Here is a 19,850-nt window from a genome sequence, read left to right as displayed (position 1 = left end):
TGTAAATGTGAAGTAGTGTTCGAAATACATAATTTTGTGCAAGATTTTGATAAGTATTTTTTTCCTCATGGAGGATACTTACACCTAAGGATGTATATTAAACCCTGATAATAGTACAGTTAATGAAAATAAAATTGTAACATTAGAAAATAATGGTTTTAATATCTTGTTAAGGTTGCAACTTATTATAAATAATAAAACTATAGCTGATATCCCATATGTTGGTATAAAAACATTAGTTGAAAATTTAGTGAATTTCTCAGATGATTATTCCAGATCTAGTGCTGTTAATATGTTTTGGTATCTTGATACCTCAAATATTTGAAATATGAAAAGCTTTAATGGTAGTACAAATCCATCTAAACTTAACAGTTGAACAAGTAGCCTCAAAAATAAAAAATTATGAAAATTTCAATGAAGGATTCTGTAAACAACTATTGAATCTGATGAGTATAATGAGCAATTGTGCAGAGAAATAGAGAGGGCCAGTAAATCAGAATGTCTTATAACGGGGAATTTTAACTTTCCAGATATTGACTGGAACTTGTGGGTTCGTCACCCGGACACTAGCAAGACTTTTGTGGATTTATTGGATGACTGTTTTCTACAACAACATGTTCGAGAGGCAGCATGTTCCAGAGGGAGTAATACTCATGATCTGATTATCAGCAGTGATTCTTCATGCATTAAGAATCTGCAGATAAAGGAACCACTAGGTGGCAGTGATCACAGTGTACTGATGTGGGATATATTTAAAGATATAACTACCATCATAAGGGCAAGATTTTTGCTTTCATAAAGGTGACTACAGTGGTCTCAGAGAGTTTTTAAATTCTTTATATGGGAAGCCTTCAGGGACTTAATCTTGGAGGGTACTAATCTTTTCATACCAACTAAGAAATACTGTTCAAGGTTTAGGCCTAAATGGATATCAGATGGATTAATGCGGCTTGGAGCAGAGAAGAGAAATGCATGGGATGCATATAAATTAGCAGGCAACACAGAAGCCTATGGCAGATATAAGCTAGTCTGTAATCAAATCACAAAGAGTTAGGCAGGAAAAAGCAGATTATGAGAAATCTTTAGCAAAGGAGGCAAGGCAAAACAGCAGAGAATTCTTTACTTATATAAACTCGAGAAGGAAAGGTATGAATCAGAATGGTCCACTTAACATAGATTTGACTATTGATGTTCATGCTCGGGTAGCTGATAAACTGAATGAGTATTTTGCATCTACATTCACACATGAGGAGTTATTTAGGGATGGGAATGTCAGAAGTTTATCAAACTCTAACATGGAGCTAAGTGATTTTGTAAAAACTGGGAGCAAAGTGGAGGAGAAATTATTGAAGTAAAACATCAGGAAGGCACCTGGGGTGGATGAGATCTATCCAGTTATGTTAAAGGAGATGGCAAAGGAAGTAAGCAAACCCTTATCCATAATTATTAAAGCCTCCTTGGACTCAGGGGATGTGCCCCCCCAATTCACAAAGGGGGACACGAGTAATTACAGACCTGTTAGTCTAACTTGTGTTACAGGGAAAATAATGGAGTCACTAGTTAAGGAAGTGATGCAGTATGTCTAGACAAGACTGCAGTTATAGTTCAGACACAGCATGGGTTTGTTAAGGGGAAGTCTTGTCAGACAAATATGGGATACTATGATGAGGTCACAAAGGAATTGGATGCAAAGAATAATTTTGATATCGTATACTTGGATTTCAGGATGACTTTTGATACTGTGGCACATGGAAGACTACTGTACAGTTTGGAGCAGTATGGCATTAAGGGCAAGTTGCTACAATGGATAAAAGGATGGTTGAGTGGAAGAAGACAAAGAGTGGTTATCAATGGACACTGCTCTTCATGGACTAATGTTATTAGTGGAGTCTCCGTGGGTTCGGTGTTGGGCCCATTTTTGTTTTCTGTATCTATGAATTATATTTATGGTGTATCAGGCTTAATGTTTTAAGTTTGCAGACGATACGAAGGTTGACAGGGTTGTTAATGACATCAATGATAATACGCTACTGCAACAGGATCTGGAAAAGTTGAGCAGATGGGCTGAGAGGTGGCAACTGAAGTTTAACATTGACAAATGTAAAGTACTGCATGTGGGTAGCAGTAACCCCATAGTAACGTATCAACTGTGGGGTACAACATTCAGGGTAGTCGAGAATAAGGACCTTGGGGTAATTGTGCAGTCAGATATGAAGTTTTCTGAGCAGTGCCGAAAGGCTGCAAGAGTAGCTCATGGTGTCTTGTAAATGATATACATAAATTTCACTAGCAGGGATAAGGAGGTGATTGTCTCCTTGTATAAGGCAATGGTCAGGCCACACCTTGAGTACTGTGTACAGGTCTGGAGGCCTCATTTTAGGAAAGTTGTAGAACAAGTACAGAGAAGGGCAACGAGATTGGTGAGGGGGGGGAAAAGGGTTGTTGTTATTAAGAAAGGCTTAAGTTCTGCATATTGCAGCTTCTGGAGGCATCTCCGAGGTGATCTAATTGAGGTGTATGAGGCTTTGAATAGATTGCGCAAGCTCAATGCCAATGGGATTCTTCCTCTTGCTCAGATTACTGACCTGAAGGAGCATAAATTCAAATTTAGGAGAGACAATTGTAGAATAGAGGTGCAGAAATTCACCATTAGCCAGCAGGTGGTTGATATTTGGAACAAACTTCCATTCGTTTGTAGTGCAGGCCAGTTCAAGGCAGAACTAGACAAATATTTAGAGGAAATGGATGAGAGTGAATGGATGGGAAGGATGTTTTTGTTTTTTTTTTTTTCTGATGCTATATAAGCTTGCTTTCTTGCATCTTATGCCCCTACTAATGCTAATCCTAATCAACACAAAAAAGTAAGCCTGTATCGTTTTTGGTTATAAATCAATAAAGTTTTTGGGTTTTGCAGAGATGTTAAAAAAGTTTTCACATGAGTTGAAATATATTCGGATTAGATAGAAATTCATATGAAATACATTAATATTAATTATTTAAGTAAAATTAAATGCATCTTGAACAGTATAATAATCTGTATAATATCGGTGTAAACACCCCATAGACAATTCTTAAACAAAAAAGTACATTAGTAGTTTGAAGGGCATCATTTTACCTGTATCTCATATTGTGCCCTTCCTTCACAATGGGTTGCCATGTATTGCACTACTTTGAATAAGTAACATTTCACTTGTTACTTATTCTCAGTGGGCACCACCACCCAGACAGCTCTGTTTCAAGGCTTGTTGGCCTTTCGTCAGTGGGTGGGTGGGCAGGTACCCTGGTATTGCAGACATGACAATCCAGTTGTGAAGGAAGAGCACAATATGAGATACAGATAAAATGATGCCCTTCAAACTGCTAAAGTAGTTTTTTGTTTAAGAGTTGTTTATCGTGTGTTTACACCAATATTACATAGATTATTATACTCTTAAAGATATGATGAATTGTTGCATTTAATTTTTCCTAAATATTATCACGTACACCTTCTGGCATCTCTCATATTGTGGGATTATCTTCGCAACTGGATTGTCACGTTTGCAATACCAGGGTATTTGCCACCCACCGATGAATGGCCAAGAAGCCTTGAAACGGTCACCAGGGGGAGCCTGATATTCACAGAGTTTCCGAGAATAGGTAACAACAGTCTTCTCTACTCGGGAAGCTTTGCCTATTCGAGGAATTTATGAATTTTTGAGTGGTGTGAGTTGAAGGAGTTATTTCCCTTTCATTCTTCTACACCGTTTCATTTCTTCTTCCACTCCTACTATAACTTTCCCTCCACTTTTTGCTTTTCTAAGTCTAATAGAGTTATTATCCCACACATATACATACAAGCCTTGAAACGGTGCCAATCGGTGGTGGTGCCCACTGAGAATAAATAACAATAGTCTTCTCTTTTAGTGAAGTGTTACTTATTCGAGGTAGTGCAATATATGGCAACTGGTGAAGGAAGAGCATAATATGAGATAAAGATAAAATGATGCCCCTCGAACTAATAACGTAGTTTTTTGATTAAGAGTTGTCTGTGATGTGTTTACACCAATATTATATAGATTAATATTAATGTATTTCATATAAATTCGAAATACATTAATATTACCGAATATGATAAGAAATATAAAATTCTGTTAGAAAACCTATCTTTATGGCTTCCAAAAGTTTCACCCTCATTAATCACAGAAAGTAAATTTTTACAAAATATTATAACAAGAGAAACTTTTAACTTGTTATGGGAATATGGTAAAGTGTATTTATCTAATTTAATGAATAATAATAGGGTAATTGGTTAGTTTCTAATATAGAAAAATCACCTTCTTACATTTTCATAATGTTTCAGAAATCAGATAGGTGAAAATGAGTATGTAAAATTATATACAAGATTTTTAGCTGCAGGAATAAAAGATACGAGTTGTGATGTATTGATTATTTTCAGTTCAAAAATACATTTTGACATCAGTAAACACTCCGATTATGTAAACATCAAATGTATATAAGTTTTATTTCAATGGAAATTAAAAAAAAAATTATTGAATATACTGTTTAATTGTATCTGAAAAGGAAGGAAAGTTACAATTATTGGATAAAAAGACAATCATTATTTAATTGGAAACAATAGTTTATAATTAAATGAAAATTCCTGAAGACTGTCACTTTAAACCTAATACTGTAAAATGCATTAGCATTAGTAGAGGCATACGATGCAAGAAAGCAACTTATGCAGCATCTCAGTCAAAAAAACACTTACATTTCACCTCTCTGTTTGTTCTGGATACCTGTCCAGCTCAGCCTTAAATTTATTTAGGCTATCAACTTCCACAACAAAAGATGGAAGTCTGTTCCACTAATCAACTATCCGCTGGCTAAAGGCAAACTTCCGCACATCTATCCTACAACTGTCTATCCTCAATTTGAATTTATGCCCTCTCAGGTGATTATTCTGAGCAAGAGGAAGAATCCCATCAGCATTGAGCATGCTCAAACCATTCAAGGCTTTATACAAATCAATCAGATCACCTTGCAGGTGCCTGAGTCTCCAGACACTGTAATTTGCAAAACTCAAGACTTTCTTCATAAGAGCAACCCTTTGTTCCATTCACTAATCTTGTTGCCCTTCTCTATACTCGTTCCAAAAGCTCTATATCTTTCTTAAAATGAGGCTGTTAGACCTGTATACAGTACTCTAGGTGTGGCCTGACCATTGCCTTATACAACGGGATAATCACCTCCTTATTCCTGCTAGAAAAATTCCTGTATATCATTGACAAAGACGCCACGAGCTACTCTTGCAGACCATCTGCACTGCTCAGAAACCTTCATATCTGCCTGCTCAATTATCCCCAGGTCCTTTTTATTCTCTACCACTGTCAGTGTAGTACCACAGAGTTTATACATTACTCTGGGGTTAATGCGATGAGATATCTAGAGGTCCTACTCTCTCTCTCTGAACGGTTGGCTGGATAATTGGAATATTAGATCTAAAGAACAAAAACTCTGAGCAAGCTTTATAGAAGAATTTCATGAAAAGATTGATTGGAATTGAATTTATGAACATCAAGTGTCTCTGAATATTTTATTAAATAACATGAAGATAAGTTAAACTGGGAATTTATATCACAGTTTCAAAGACTGAGGAATTTATTTGGGAATAATTTCAAAGAGAAATTAAACATGAAAAAATTAACTCAAATTCAAACACTTAGTGATATTTTTATTCTTGAATTAGCATTAGCATTAGCAGAGGCATATGATGCAAGAAAGCAAGCTTGTATAGCATCAGCCTGAAAAAAAAAAATCCTTCCCATTTCACTCATTTATTCACTCCAAATGTTTGTCTAATTTGCTGATTAGCATTAGCAAAGGCACATGATGCAACAAAGCAAGCTTATATAGCATCAGTCAAAAAAAAAAAAACCCTTATTTCACCCAGCCACTCTCTCCAAATGTTTGTCAAGTTCTGCCTTGATTCTATTTAAGCTATCAACTTCTACAATGGCAGATGGAAGTTTTTTCCAACAATCAACCACCCGCTGGCCAAAGGCAAACCTGCACATCCATCCTACAACTGTCTTTCCTCAATTTGAATTTATGCCCTCTCAGGCGATTCTGAGCAAGAGGAAGAATCCCATCCGCATTGAGCATGCTCAAACCATTCAAGGCTTTATACACCTCAATCAGATCACCTCCCAGGTGCCTAGTCTCCAGACACTGTAATTTGCAAAACTCAAGCCTTTCTTCATAAGAGTAACCCTTTGTTCCATTCACTAATCTTCTTGCCCTTCTCTGTACTCGTTCCAACAGCTCTACATCCTTCTTAAAATGAGACCTCCAGACCTGTATACAGTACTCAAGGTGTGGCCTGACCATTGCCTTATACAACGGGATAACCACCTCCTTATTCCTGCTAGAAAAATTCCTGTATATCATTGACAAAGACGTCACGAGCTACTTTTGCAGACCATCTGCACTGCTCACAAAACTTCATATCTGCATTGCCTTATACAACGGGATAACCACCTCCTTATTCCTGCTAGAAAAATTCCTGTATATCATTGACAAAGACGTCACGAGCTACTTTTGCACACCATCTGCACTGCTCACAAAACTTCATATCTGCCTGCACATTTACCCCCAGGTCCTTTTCATTCTCTACCACTGTCAGTGTGGTACCACATAGTTGATATGTTACTCTGGGATTACTGCTTCCCATATGTAGTACTTTACATTTGTCAATGTTAAACTTCATTTGCCACCTCTCAACCCATCTGCTCAACTTTTCTAGATCCTCTTGTAGCAGTCTACTGTCATTAGTGTCATTAATAACCCTGCCAACCTTCGTGTCATCTGCAAACTTGGACATTAAGCCCCATCATCAATGTCATTTATAAATACAGAAAAACAACAATGGACCCAATACTGAAACCTGAGGGACTCCACTAATAACATCAGTCCACGAAGAGCAGTGGCCATTGATTACCACTCTCTGTCTTTTCTTACTCAACAATCCCTTCATCCACAGCAGCAATTTGCTTCCAGTGCCACACTGCTCCAATTTGTGCAGCAGTCTTCCATGTGCAACAGTATCAAAGGCTTTTCTAAGATCCAAATATATGATATCAAAATTATTCTTTGCATCCAATTCATTTGTGACTACATCATAGTATCCAATCAAATTAGTCAGACAAGACTTCCCCTTAACAAACCCATGCTGTGTCCGAGCTATTATTATTATTAGCCGTATAGTGCGAGGAAGACTAAGGCTTATGCTGCACCTGCCAAAAAAAAAAAAAAAATTCCCATTTTACCTTGAGAGAGAGAGAGAGAGAGAGAAAGAAAGAGAGAGAGAGAGTCAGAAGTAGAAGGGAATCACCAAGAGGGCAAGAAAGAGAAGAATGATGATATCCAGCTCAGGACCCTAGGTTTGCCAAGCCCATACTCACCAGATGTGAGCCCCTGATAACTGAAGTCTTGTCTAGATGATCCGGCAATGCTTCTTTAACCAATGCCTCCATTAATTTCCCCGGAAAAGAAGTTAAACTAACAGGTCTGTAATTACCTGTGCCTCCCTTTGATCCTCCTTTGTGGATTGGGGTCACATTTGCACATCTCCAGTCCACATGGGTACCTCCCCTGAGTCCAGGGAAGCTCACATAATTATGGCTAAGGGTTTGCTTACTTCCTTTGCTGCCTCCTTTAATATAACTGGATAGATTCCGTCCACTCCAGGTGCCTTCCTTGTGTTTATCTTCAACAATTTCTCCTCCACTTTACTCTCAGTTATAAAAAGATTATCTAGCTTACTGCCAGAGTTGGATACACCTCAAGCATTCCCCTCCCCGAATAACTCCTCACGTGTGAATGTCGATACAAAATATTCATTTAGTTTGTTAGCTACATGAGCAGGATCATCAACAGTTGAATCATCGATATCAAGTGGACCAATCTGATTCATCCCCTTCCTTCTAGAATTTACATAAGTAAAGAACTCTTTGCTGTTTTTCTTTGTATTCTTTGCCAAAGATTTCTCGTAATCTGCCTTTGCCTGCCTAACCTGGCAGGCGAAGTACAAATTGGAGCAGAATAGTATTAAGGGTAAGTTGCTACAATGGATAAAAGGATGGTTAAGTGGGAAAAGACAGAGGGTGGTAATCAATGGGTGCTGTTCTTCGTGGACTAATGTTATTAGTGGAGTCCCACAGGGTTCGGTATTGGGTCCACTGTTGTTTTGTATATTTATCAATAATATTGATGAAGGTATATCAGGCTTAGTGTCGAAGTTTGCAGATGATACAAAGGTTGCAGGGTTGTTAATGACAGTAATGGCAGTGTGCTACTGCAACATCTAGATAATTTGGCAGATGGGCTAAGAAGTGGCAACTGAAGTTTAACCTTGAGAAATGCAAAGTACTGCATATGGGTAGAAGAAACCGAGAGAAAAGTACCAACTGTGTGGTACTACACTTAAGGTGGTAGAAAATGAAAAAGACCTGGGAGTAATTGTGCAGTGAGATATGAAGTTTTCTGAGCAATGCAGACAGGCTGCCAGGGCAGGTCTTGGGGTTTTGGTTATGGGGTATAGGAATTTTGCTATCAGGGAAAAGGAGGTGATTGGCCCTCTGTATGAGGCAATGGTCAGGCCACGCCTTGAGTACTGTGTACAGGTCTGGAGGCCTCATTTTAGGAAGGATGTAGATTTGTTTTAGCATGTACAGTGAAGGGCAACAAGATTGGTCAGGGGAATGAAGGGATCCTCATAACAAGAGAGGCTTAAGTTCTGCAAATTGCAGTGGCTGGAGACAAGGCACCTTCACGGTGATCTGATTGAGGTGTATAAGACCTTGAATGGGTTGAGCACGCTGAATTCTGATGGGATCCTTCCACTTGTTCAGATTACGAACCTAAGGGGGCATAAATTCAAATTAAGAAAAGACAGATGTAGAATAGATGTGCGGAAATTTTCCTTCATCCAGCGGGTGGTTAATTGCTGGAACAAACTTCCATCTGTCATTGTGGAAGTTGATAGGTTAAATAAATTTATCAAGGAATTGGACAGGCATTTGGAGAGAATGGTGTGATTTTTTTTTTTTTTGGCTGATGCTGCATAAGCTCATACACTTGCTTTCTTGCATCATATGCCACTACTACTACTACTACTACTACTGCTGCTACTACTACTACCTCCTTTGTAACTTGGTTACAGACCAGCTTATATCTATCATAGGCTTCTGTGTCACATCTTAATTTATATGTATCCCATGCATTTTTCTTCTCTGTCACATGTCTAATTAGTTCATCTGAAATCCATTTATGCCTAAATCTCAAACAATAATTCTTTGTTGGTATGAAAAGCCTAGTAGCTTCCAAGATTAATTCTTTGAATGCTTCCCATTTTGAATTTGCTGTTAGTAACATCATCAGTTGGTTCCACCGTATAGAATTTAAATACTGTCTCAGACCACCGTAGTCACCTTTACAAAAGCAAAAACCCTTCCCTTTACCCTTGATGGTAGTTACTTCTTGGAGTAAATCCCACTTCAGCACACTGTGATCACTGCCTAGTGGTTCCTTTATCTGCAGATTCTTGATGCATGAAGAATCACTACTGATAATCAGATCAAGAGTATTACTCCCTCTAGTTGCCTCCCGAACGTGATGCTGTAGAAAACAATCATCCATTAAATCCACAAAAGCCTTGCTAGTGTGAGAGTGACCAACTCACAAATCACTATCCGGGAAATTAAAATCACCCATTATATGACACTCTAATTTACTGGCCCACTCTATTTCTCTGCACAGTTGCTCATCATACTCATCAGATTCATTAAGCCTGTACACACCTACTCTCATTTTTCCCATTAAGCCTACACACACACACACCTACTCTCATTTTTCCTTTCCCAGTGCTTATGTCACAGCAAACAGACTCAACGTTGCATTGTCCACCCAATTCGATTGAATGCACTTCCTTAGATTTTATGTGTTTCTTAACTAACAGCATAACCCCTCCTCCTTCCTGTACACATTGTACTCTCCAAATTCTAGTTCTGTACTGCTTATGTCTGTGTGATACCATGCTTCTGATATCCCAGCAATATCTGTCTTTGATGTCTTGACTAGCATTTCAATCTCATCAAATTTATTAACTATACTCCTAGCATTGGTGTACATGCAAGTATACATGCACCTGTATCTACTCTTAGTTACCTTAACACAGCCCATGTATTTACTTGTTCCACTATGACTCCCAGCAGTCCTGGAAATTCCCATTGCCTTGCTTTCCAGGCTGCTGCTCAATTGCATTTCAGTAGAAGTAGTCAAGAATCACTTTTCCATCTGCCAGCGGCTACTGTTAATCTATTAGTCTGTGTATCCCCCAAAGCTAGCAGTTTTCCAACCCACCTAACTCTGCCTCGATAGCATCAGTAAATATTCTTGCACCCTTTCTATTTAAGTGTATCCCATCCCTGTAGAAGCAGTCTCTCCTGTTAACAAGCACAGACTAGGCTGAGAAAAATTCTACCCCTTGAGCCTTGCACAATCTCTCCAGGGCAGAATTTATCGACAAGGCTCTCATCATGATGAACTATATATGCATATTACTAAATATCAACAGTTATCAGAAGATGTCATTGAGCAACTGCTAGATAAATTAGACTGGAAACAATTAGCAAAGTACCAATTTGCTAAGTGAAGAATTCTTAAATACACATAAAATGAAAATAAACTGGTGTGATATTGTTTTAAATTGTTCATTAAGTGATGATTTCATAAACAAAAATTATAAAAGATTAGTTTTTTATATGCTGGCAAAATTATGTATGAAATAAAATAGTTTGAAAAAAAATAATTACCATTTAAATTATGGCAGATATTCTTAATACAAAGATACATATCCTTCCTACTTAAATAATAACTGATTTAACAATAGACTTTGAATACAATGTATATAAATTTAATACTCTTATAAAGACCCTGACATTCATCTCATAACAGACATTTATGGTGAGGAAAGAAATTTATTTCAAATTTATATGCTAGAAAAGTTTAGTCAAACCTTATCTCATATTGGTATTAAAAATTTAAATTGAAAAGATGATTTCAAATTAATTTACCATGGGTTACAAAATAATACTGAACATGTATTAGAAAATAACTTTAAAAAATAGTATTTATTCTAATATGTTATTTATTGAAAGTAGCTTTAAAATCGGATAATTGGTTAAGGAATTATAGCAGTTTAAATTAATTATTTTCTTAAAAAATATAAATGATTTATGTTTTTTGATTTTTGTAGATTTTTTTAGGAAAATGAATGATTTTAATCAAAGAGGGTATGTTTTTTAGGGAGGGGTGATTTTTGCATATGTAAAAGTGTACATTTGTGCTAGAATCCTACTGAGTGTTGTTTATACTACTGAGCAAGCTCTGCCATGTCATATCTGAGAGATTGAATGTGATAATCTTCAAGGACCTAATTGTAGTAACTTCAGACATGACTTAGGTACAATCTTTTAACAAATTATATCAGTGGGCATAAACGAGAACACAAAAAATGTTTCATTTATTTTGTTTTCTATCTAATACTGTTTAGATAAATCTAATAAGTCTACCCTTTTCATGAGTTTGATTTTTATTATTGTTAAAATATTTTAAATAATGGTAAATAAGTACCATTAGACTGAGGCAGTTATATTAAGGTTCTGCACAAATGAAAAGCTTGGTTCAGAGGATGCTGCTCATCGCTTTTCAAGTCTGTTAAATTGAGATCCATTAAAGTGAGGTTTTACTTTATAATTTTAGTTCTTCCATTTGCAGAAGTCACAAAGGCCAGTATTTTAATGTTACTTTATTAAAATAACATTAAAATTCATAATCTAACCCTTAGATCACAGTTACACTTGATCATCTAATAGTTGGAACTGTGTAACTTTATAAATTTTGCACTATTTGTTTTCATTAGAATAGTTGAAAGAAAAATGCAAAAATTAAAATGAATCATATTATTTCAGGATTGTCATGTATTTGCAAGCCACGTCACAAAATTGTGAAGCAAGAAGGCCCTTATATAAAGTGTGATCCATGTAATGCTAATCAGGTAATTATAATACAGTATATTTATCATTAAAACTTGGCATATTCTGATATTCTTATTAATGAATATACTAGGGGCTCTGCTCCCTGCTTGCTTTGCTCTCTAGCCCCCATGTACGCTTATCTACGTAATAGGTAGAGTTATGACGGAGTAAGTCAAATCTTTTCTACGTAAAAGACACACTTGTTGAAACACACTGTTCGATATCTAATCTAATATATAAAGTAAAATAGAAAGTGTAAGAAAAAACTATAAAAAGTAAAATTGTGTACATGTTCAGTGAATGAGAATTATAAATAATTGCATTTTCTATCGTAGCCTCTTGATCCAGCAGACTAATGGCTGTGCAGGCCTTCAGGGGACTCATGGTTATCCAAGCTGACACCATGCTGTAGCTTTTCCTGGCATGGTGTGGGATGCTGACACTGGCCATTCGGGTAATCCCCAGGTCAGTGTGGGACAGAGCTGCAAAAAGAACGCTTCACCATAGGGATCTCTCTCCCTATGTTCTTTTATTCCTACCACCTAATCAGGCAGGAGCCTCAACTACTGCCCCCCCCTTCAGTTCCCTACTACTTTTATCCCACCCTTTTCCTATCTCCCCATTATCTCTTTTCCAATAAAAATTTCATTTTTTTTTTTGGGCTGTCCTTGGATGCCTAGGCTACCCCAGGGTTCGCCCCGCTACAGCTTTCTTCTCTCCTAATGTGTCATGGGGCAGTGACGAAAACTGGGGGTGTTAGTGGATCCCCACAGGCTACCAGGCTAAGTGGTTAGAAGAACAACACAACCCACACTAATATTTCACAAAACACTCACCCTGGACTTACGCATAGTATTGTATTCTACACAGAGTAAAAATGCACAGTTGGAGGAGACCCCCGGTGTGGAGAGCCGGCAAAAATCATATGTTACTATGATCGGTATCTAATCAGAAAATGGCCTATGTAATTATTTACGTGCATTTACATAGGTCACTTAGGAAAAGGCTTTTTTGATTTGGGTTCCATAATGCATGAGGAATAATGTTGCATCTGAAAGAGAAGGATTAAAATATTTAACTGAAATATATACAAACTATACAAATATTTAAAATATTTATTCAATACTAAACTATTTTACAAATATACAATATCATTAATGTACAAAAAACGTTACAATGGAACATCAATTGATACACTTGCACGAGTTTGTGAACTTTATGGAGGCAGTTGTCAAAATTGTCAATAATTAATTGCATTTTTAGTGACGTAATTGCCTTGCTCTCACCCTCTTCTCCCATTGGCTTGAATAAATATCACTAGGAAGAAAACTTTTAATGTATATATATATACAGGGTGTCCCAGGAGGTGAAAGGATAGGTCATTTTAAGCACAAAAGTTCATATAAACATGTGTCCTATCCCGAATGGTTTCTGAGATAGAACTACTTTAATGTACATTTGTTTGAAATTGGTGTGCAATATTTTCCTTCCCTCCCATCAGACTGCACTATTTGATTGTCAGTTTCCAGTTATTGATTGTTGTGACTGTAGAAGTGAATCAGACTGCGAGTGAATCAGTGAGTAGCGTCAGTTGTCAGTTCTAATTGTAGAAGTGTTTGCTAAAAATGGCGCACATTTTTACTAATGCCAAATATGCAGATATGCTGTATGTTTACGGCTTCTGCAATGGTAGTACCCCTGCTGTTGCTGAAGAATACCATCAGGGCTTTCCTACACATTGAATTGCGGATGGTAGAGTGTTTTCCAAAGTTTTCAACACATTGCGTGAAAGTGGTATGCTTCCCAGTGCTCATGTTTCATCTGAATGAGGACATCAAGAAAATGTGCAGGAATGGGAACACATTCTGAACATGGTTCAGCGTAGTCCTACAATTAGCATGCAAAGACTTTCTGCACATCTCGGTGTTTCATGAACATATGTATGGTGAACACTACGTGAAGAGAGCTTGTATCCATTTCACCCACAGTGTGTGCAAAATATTCACATAGGGGATAGTGCCACACGTCTTGAATTTTGTCATTGATTAAATGCCAATCGTGAAGTGCTTCCATCAATACTATTTACTGGTGAAACCACGTTTACCCAGAATGGAATCAACAACACACGTAACACTCACTGATGATCACACGAGAATCCACATGGTACAGTGGAAAAAAATTTCCAAGTTCGTTTCTCAATAAATGTGTGGTGCGGTATGATTGATAATCTGTTGATAGGTCCCATTATTTTAGAACATCGAATGACAGGACATAATTACCTTCAATTTTTGCAAAATACATTAGGTGAACAACTAGAGGACATTCCTTTGGCCACACGGTGTGTTATGTACTTTCAGCATGACGGGGCCCCTTCCTATTCTACCAGACATATGAAGCAACATCTGGACCGAATTTTCCCTAATCGATGGATTGGTCGTGGGTGTGCCATTAACTGGCCACCAAGATCTCCAGATCTAACCCCATTAGATTTTTTTTATGGGGTTGGATGAAGAGTGAAGTGTAGAAGAAAGGTGGATACAAGAGATGATCTGCTAGCTCGCATAATGGATGCTTGCCCATATAAAGGAATGTGAAGATTCACTTAGACAAGCAACACGCCATGTTCTCATGAGAGTAGAAAAGTGCATTGAAGTTGATGGTGGAATTTTTGAAAATTTATTATAAACTGTTCCAAATTTGTCACTTGAAAAATAAATATTCAAATGCGTCTATCTCGGAAACCATTTTTACCTCCTGGAATATTGAGCTTTCCTCCTGGGACACCCTGTATATTCATATATATATATATATATATATATATATATATATACAGGGTGCCTCAAAAATATTGGTACAAACATTTAGGGGAGGTAGGTAACATCTAAAGGAATGTGAATCACATAGGAACCCATAACCGGAAACGTCACGGGAAAGTAGTAGCAGAGGCACAAGAAGCAGAAATGACACAAGACAGTAATTAGTGGCAAACATTTATTTGACATAATATTAACAATGGAGTATGAGATGGATGCATTTCATGATGTTACAACAGATGCTCGAAGATTCCACCAGGAGACGCGATGCATGCATGACACCAACGCAGCATGGATTGACAGACACGGTCGAACACACCTGGAGTTTCTTTGACAGTAGCAGCAGCGCAAACGAGTCTCACCACGAGATCCATTTCTGTCTCCACAGGCGATTCATACACGATAGATTTGAGGGCCCCCACAGAAAGAAATCAAGGCTCGATAAATCAGGTGAGCATGGGGGCCAGGCAACAGGTCCACCACGACGCCCAAAACGCCTGTTCAAATGGTCACAAACACACCTTCCATAATGGGCAGGCACCCTGTCATGTTGAAACCAAATGTTGCGTCTCACATTTGCTGGAACATCGTCAAGTAACCATGGTAGAACTTGTTCAAGAAAGATCCGATATTTAGCGGAGTTCATGCGGGATGGTAACAGGTATGGGCCGACTAAGCAGTCACTGACCATACCTGCCCACACATTTATTGCGAAGCGATGTTGTGCCACATGGGGGTGCACACCGTGTGGGCCCTCTGCTAATCCATACACTAGGTGTATGTCTGCCAGCTCACAGTTCGTATATCGATGCATGCTCTTCGTGCAGCGACTACTGCTTGAATGAGTAAACCAGAAATTTTCCCTCTCGCGAACTGATGAATACCGACTTACGGTGATGTTTCTGTTTATGGGTTCCTATGTGATTCACATTCCTTTAGATGTTACCTACCTCTCCTAAACGTTTGTATCAATATTTTTGAGACACCCTGTGTGTATATATATATATATATATATATATATATATATATATATATATATATATATATATATATATATATATATATATATATATATATGTATATTTTAATTAATATGATAAATAAAAGTAAAGATGGCAAGTTCGAAACTCCGGAAAGCTTAAAAAATTACATGAAAACGTTAAAAGAAAGTTACGATAGCCTACATCAGATAAAGGCGGGAAAAATTTACTAAATACAGAATTCCGAAACAGGGAATAAAATATGAAATATTAAAATATGAAATATCTGCTTTGCGCGCTTCGGTGCATTTGCCATATCCAGTTTATTTAACTCTCTGATGTTTTCTGTTTTTACTCTTTAATACAATCTTTTATATATTATATTATTATATATATATATATATATATATATATATATATATATATAATGTAAATTTAAACTAATTATCATAAAAAGAAAGAACAGAAAAAGAAAGATAAAGAAAATAAGTATTGCAAACACCAGTGGCCTCATTAATGCATATTCCACTATCTGCTGCTTATAACTAAGATTAAAACAAACAAAATATAGTCTTATTTTCGCTATACAGTAATACCCCGAAGTTACGCGATAGGTGGGTCCGACGAAAATCGCTTAAGTCGAATTCGCGTAAGTCGGGGTACAACTTTGCATATAAATACATATAAATTTTGTTTAATTGGGACCAAGGACTAACAAAAACACTAGTTTAAAAGAAAAATATTTAATAAAATTGCAGTTATTTATACATATTAATACAAATTATGTATTAAAAAAATAAATGAGTTACGTAAAAAAGTTATTTCGATGTCGATGGCTTCCTAAAATCTAACAAATTCATCTGACGACACAGCGCCTTCTTTTTTTCACGCAGAATTTCTTCGTAGCAAGCTAATAATTTTTTATTCCTTGCTTTGTAGCTATAACGCGTTCTTCGTTGGAGTCTGTTTTCTAAAATTTTTAAGCCCTTTTCAATTGAGCTGAGACCGTCTGTCAAGCTTGCAATTGTCGTGTGCTTTTCTGGTGGAACTGGGTCTGAAGTGTCAGATAATTCAGTGACGTTTTGCTCATGCATCTCTATGAGCTCATTCATTGTTTAAAAGAAAAATATTTAATAAAATTGCAGTTATTTATACAGTTGGTTATACAATTGCAGTTGGATTCACTATGTGAATCCAACAACTGGTTGACATCATCACCATTGACTTCCAAATCTAATTGCCTGGCAAGATTAACAACTTCTATCATATGAGCGACATGATCAGTTTCTGGCGTTGTTTTTGTCTCGTTTTTGAAAAAAAAATGGATAAAGTTTCTTCCAGACATCATTCAATGTTTTTTTGTGAATTTCATCCCAAGATTCTTCAGTGATTCTTACGGCATCTAAAACATTGAATTGTTTCCAAAAGTCTTTAACAGATATCTCACTATTTTGTCTCATAGCTGCATTCAGACGTGCAAACGAACGCCTTGTGTAGTAGGCCTTGAATGTTTTGATGACTCCCTGGTCCATTGGTTGAAGCAAGCTGGTTGTGTTTGGAGGCAAAAACACAACTTTCACACGTCAGTCGAAATTAATTAGGGTGGCAGGAGGGTGACCGGGTGCATTGTTAATAAGAAGGATCAATTTAAATGGAATCTGTTTAGACTTGCAATAACGTTCGACTTCGAGTATGAAGTGGTGACCAAATCAGTCCTCAAAAACGGAAGCTGTCATCCAAGCTTTATGATTTGACTTCCAAATCACTGGTAAGCTAATTTTAGATATATTTTTTAAAACTCTTGGGTTTTCGGAGTGATAAATTAAGAGAGGTTTTAACTTGCAGTCACCAGCTGCATTCCCGCCGACCATTATTGTCAATCAGTCTTTGGAAACCTTAAAGCCTGGAAAGTTTTTTTATTTGTGAAAACGATGTAATTTCCGACAAAAGTTGAGCACGAATTTGAACGCACACATATAAATATGACAGTTGGAATGCAAATTCTTGTATATGTGTGCAGCTCATGCGGCAGCAAAGTTGAATTTTGTTCATCTTTCACTCTCACTCTCCGCCGTCGCACCGTATATCGATAGCAAATGAAAAACGACCTTGAAGATAGTGGGCGGCAGTGTTGCCAAACGAAAAAATCAAGAACCGCGTAACTCAGAGTTCGCGTAAGTCGGGGTATTACTGTATATTCTGGCTTAACAGTGGCTTTGCCACGTGAGTACTGCTTTGTGTTCTATTATAATTTTTCACTGCATAAGGGCCACTCATTATTCAAATCCATTGCTTCAGCAGATCAATCAGTGTATTTGTTTGTGTATGCATGGATTTGTCTAATGTTTGAAATGCAGTGATTCCCTGAACATTATTGGCCTTGCGGTCCTCTGTCGAGATGCAGCATAATGGTCAGTCTATTATATTTTATTTACTTTTGTTGGTCCATGTGTTGTAGATAGTGTTTGTCTCCCCTTTTTAGTGATATTTCACATAACTTGGACCTGATACCATCAGAGGGGAGCCTCTAAATCAGGGGTGGGCAACTTTTTTCGTCAGCGGGCTGAATGAAATTTTCGTATCATGATGCGGGCCGAATGAAATTTTCGCATCATGATGTGGGCCGGAGTAGATTGAACGAATTAATAAAAAAAATCAGAATCTAAAAAATGTTATATTACTTGAATTACCAAATTATTAATGTATTTTTAAAAAAAATATCTGAATGTCCAATTATCATTGAAAATGCGGCATTCGGCATCAATTTTTCTTTTTTTTATAATTGGCTCATTTTATGGGCTATAAATTATATTAAATTAAAAATTGTAATAATTAGAAAAGGCATAAAACATAAAATATCTCACCCCAATATTATTTTTTTCAATAAGAAGTCAAACCCAAAGGAACTTCGTTCGATCGATGCTACAATAATAATTAGGAAATAACTCTTTGATGCTGCGTAGAATCACTTGGTTACTGTTGTACTGGCCGCGATTCCCGATTGAACCAAATTAAGCCAAACGTTTACGGCAAGTGTAGTCAGGTATGGATTTTCTGTATTTATGCATTTACCGAGGGGGTCGGATTCAACATCGTCGCGGGCCGGGTGTGGCCCGCAGGCCGGCTATTGCCCACCCCTGCTCTAAATTATCATTTAATTGGCATTTTCTAAAATATATTTTGGTATTGTACATTTCGGCCTTCCTAAATTATTTTAGGAGCTTTGCTTCTGCAATACCCTTTCCCTTTGTTTTGTTTCATTATGAATGGTTCATTTATATTTTTGCTGTACTGGTTTGCCATGCCACTGGCATGTATTCTGTTTGTTTTAATCTTAATTATTTCTATATATATATATATATATAAAACTCAATGTATATATAAAACTTTTAAAACTCAGTGTAGACTTGTTGCCATCTGATTACATACAAGTAATAGTCGTCATTTTTTATTTTTATGGTAGTTTCAAAAATCAGCATAAGAGGGTGTTACCCTTTCAGCGAGTGTAAAGACAATTATGGACTTACGTTAGCAGGAATTGAAGAAATTCTCTGGAATTTGGATCTAGAATTGATGAAACCGAATAAAATAATAAGTACAGTGACTTCTTAATTTACGTGAGGGTTACATTCCAGTATGTCTTGTGCAATTTAAATTCACACTTAATGTAAATAGCCACCAAAAATGCAATAATAGGCCTATCAGAGTAACTCTTTTCATCTAGCTAAGTTACCCAGTACATACCATTCGTTTTATTTGGTTGGAAGACTAGGCATTCTCAAGAAAATGATGAGCAACCAAGTGCATTATGAAGTAGCTGGGTGGGGAAGTGTAATACTTTGCAATATTATAAAATTTTCTGTTATTTATAAATGTGACAAGTGATCCAGAGCAAAAATTAATTGCATAATTTAATATTATATTGATTTAATGATAATTTGTGCAACAAACATTGAAAAAAATTAATATTGGATAGTGTTATA

General features: G+C 36.8%; 1 protein-coding gene across 1 annotated transcript in view; it reads left to right on the top strand.

The window, feature by feature from the left end:
- LOC150079049 (meckelin) overlaps window positions 1–19,850 on the top strand; it is an 860,544-nt gene that overhangs the window by 20,254 nt on the left and 820,440 nt on the right. The window contains exon 2 of the mRNA XM_090382499.1: window positions 12,009–12,094. Coding sequence (XP_090238625.1) covers window positions 12,009–12,094 — 86 coding nt within the window. The remainder of the gene's footprint in view (window positions 1–12,008; window positions 12,095–19,850) is intronic.

The sequence above is a fragment of the Mastigoproctus giganteus genome, chromosome 10 (assembly GCF_048544385.1).
Source record: "Mastigoproctus giganteus isolate SK-2022 chromosome 10, ASM4854438v1, whole genome shotgun sequence".
In the NCBI taxonomy this organism is placed as follows: Eukaryota; Metazoa; Arthropoda; class Arachnida; order Uropygi; family Thelyphonidae; genus Mastigoproctus; species Mastigoproctus giganteus.
The sequence above is the reverse complement of the archived record's forward strand: the minus strand, read 5'-3'. Positions and strand labels throughout refer to the sequence as shown.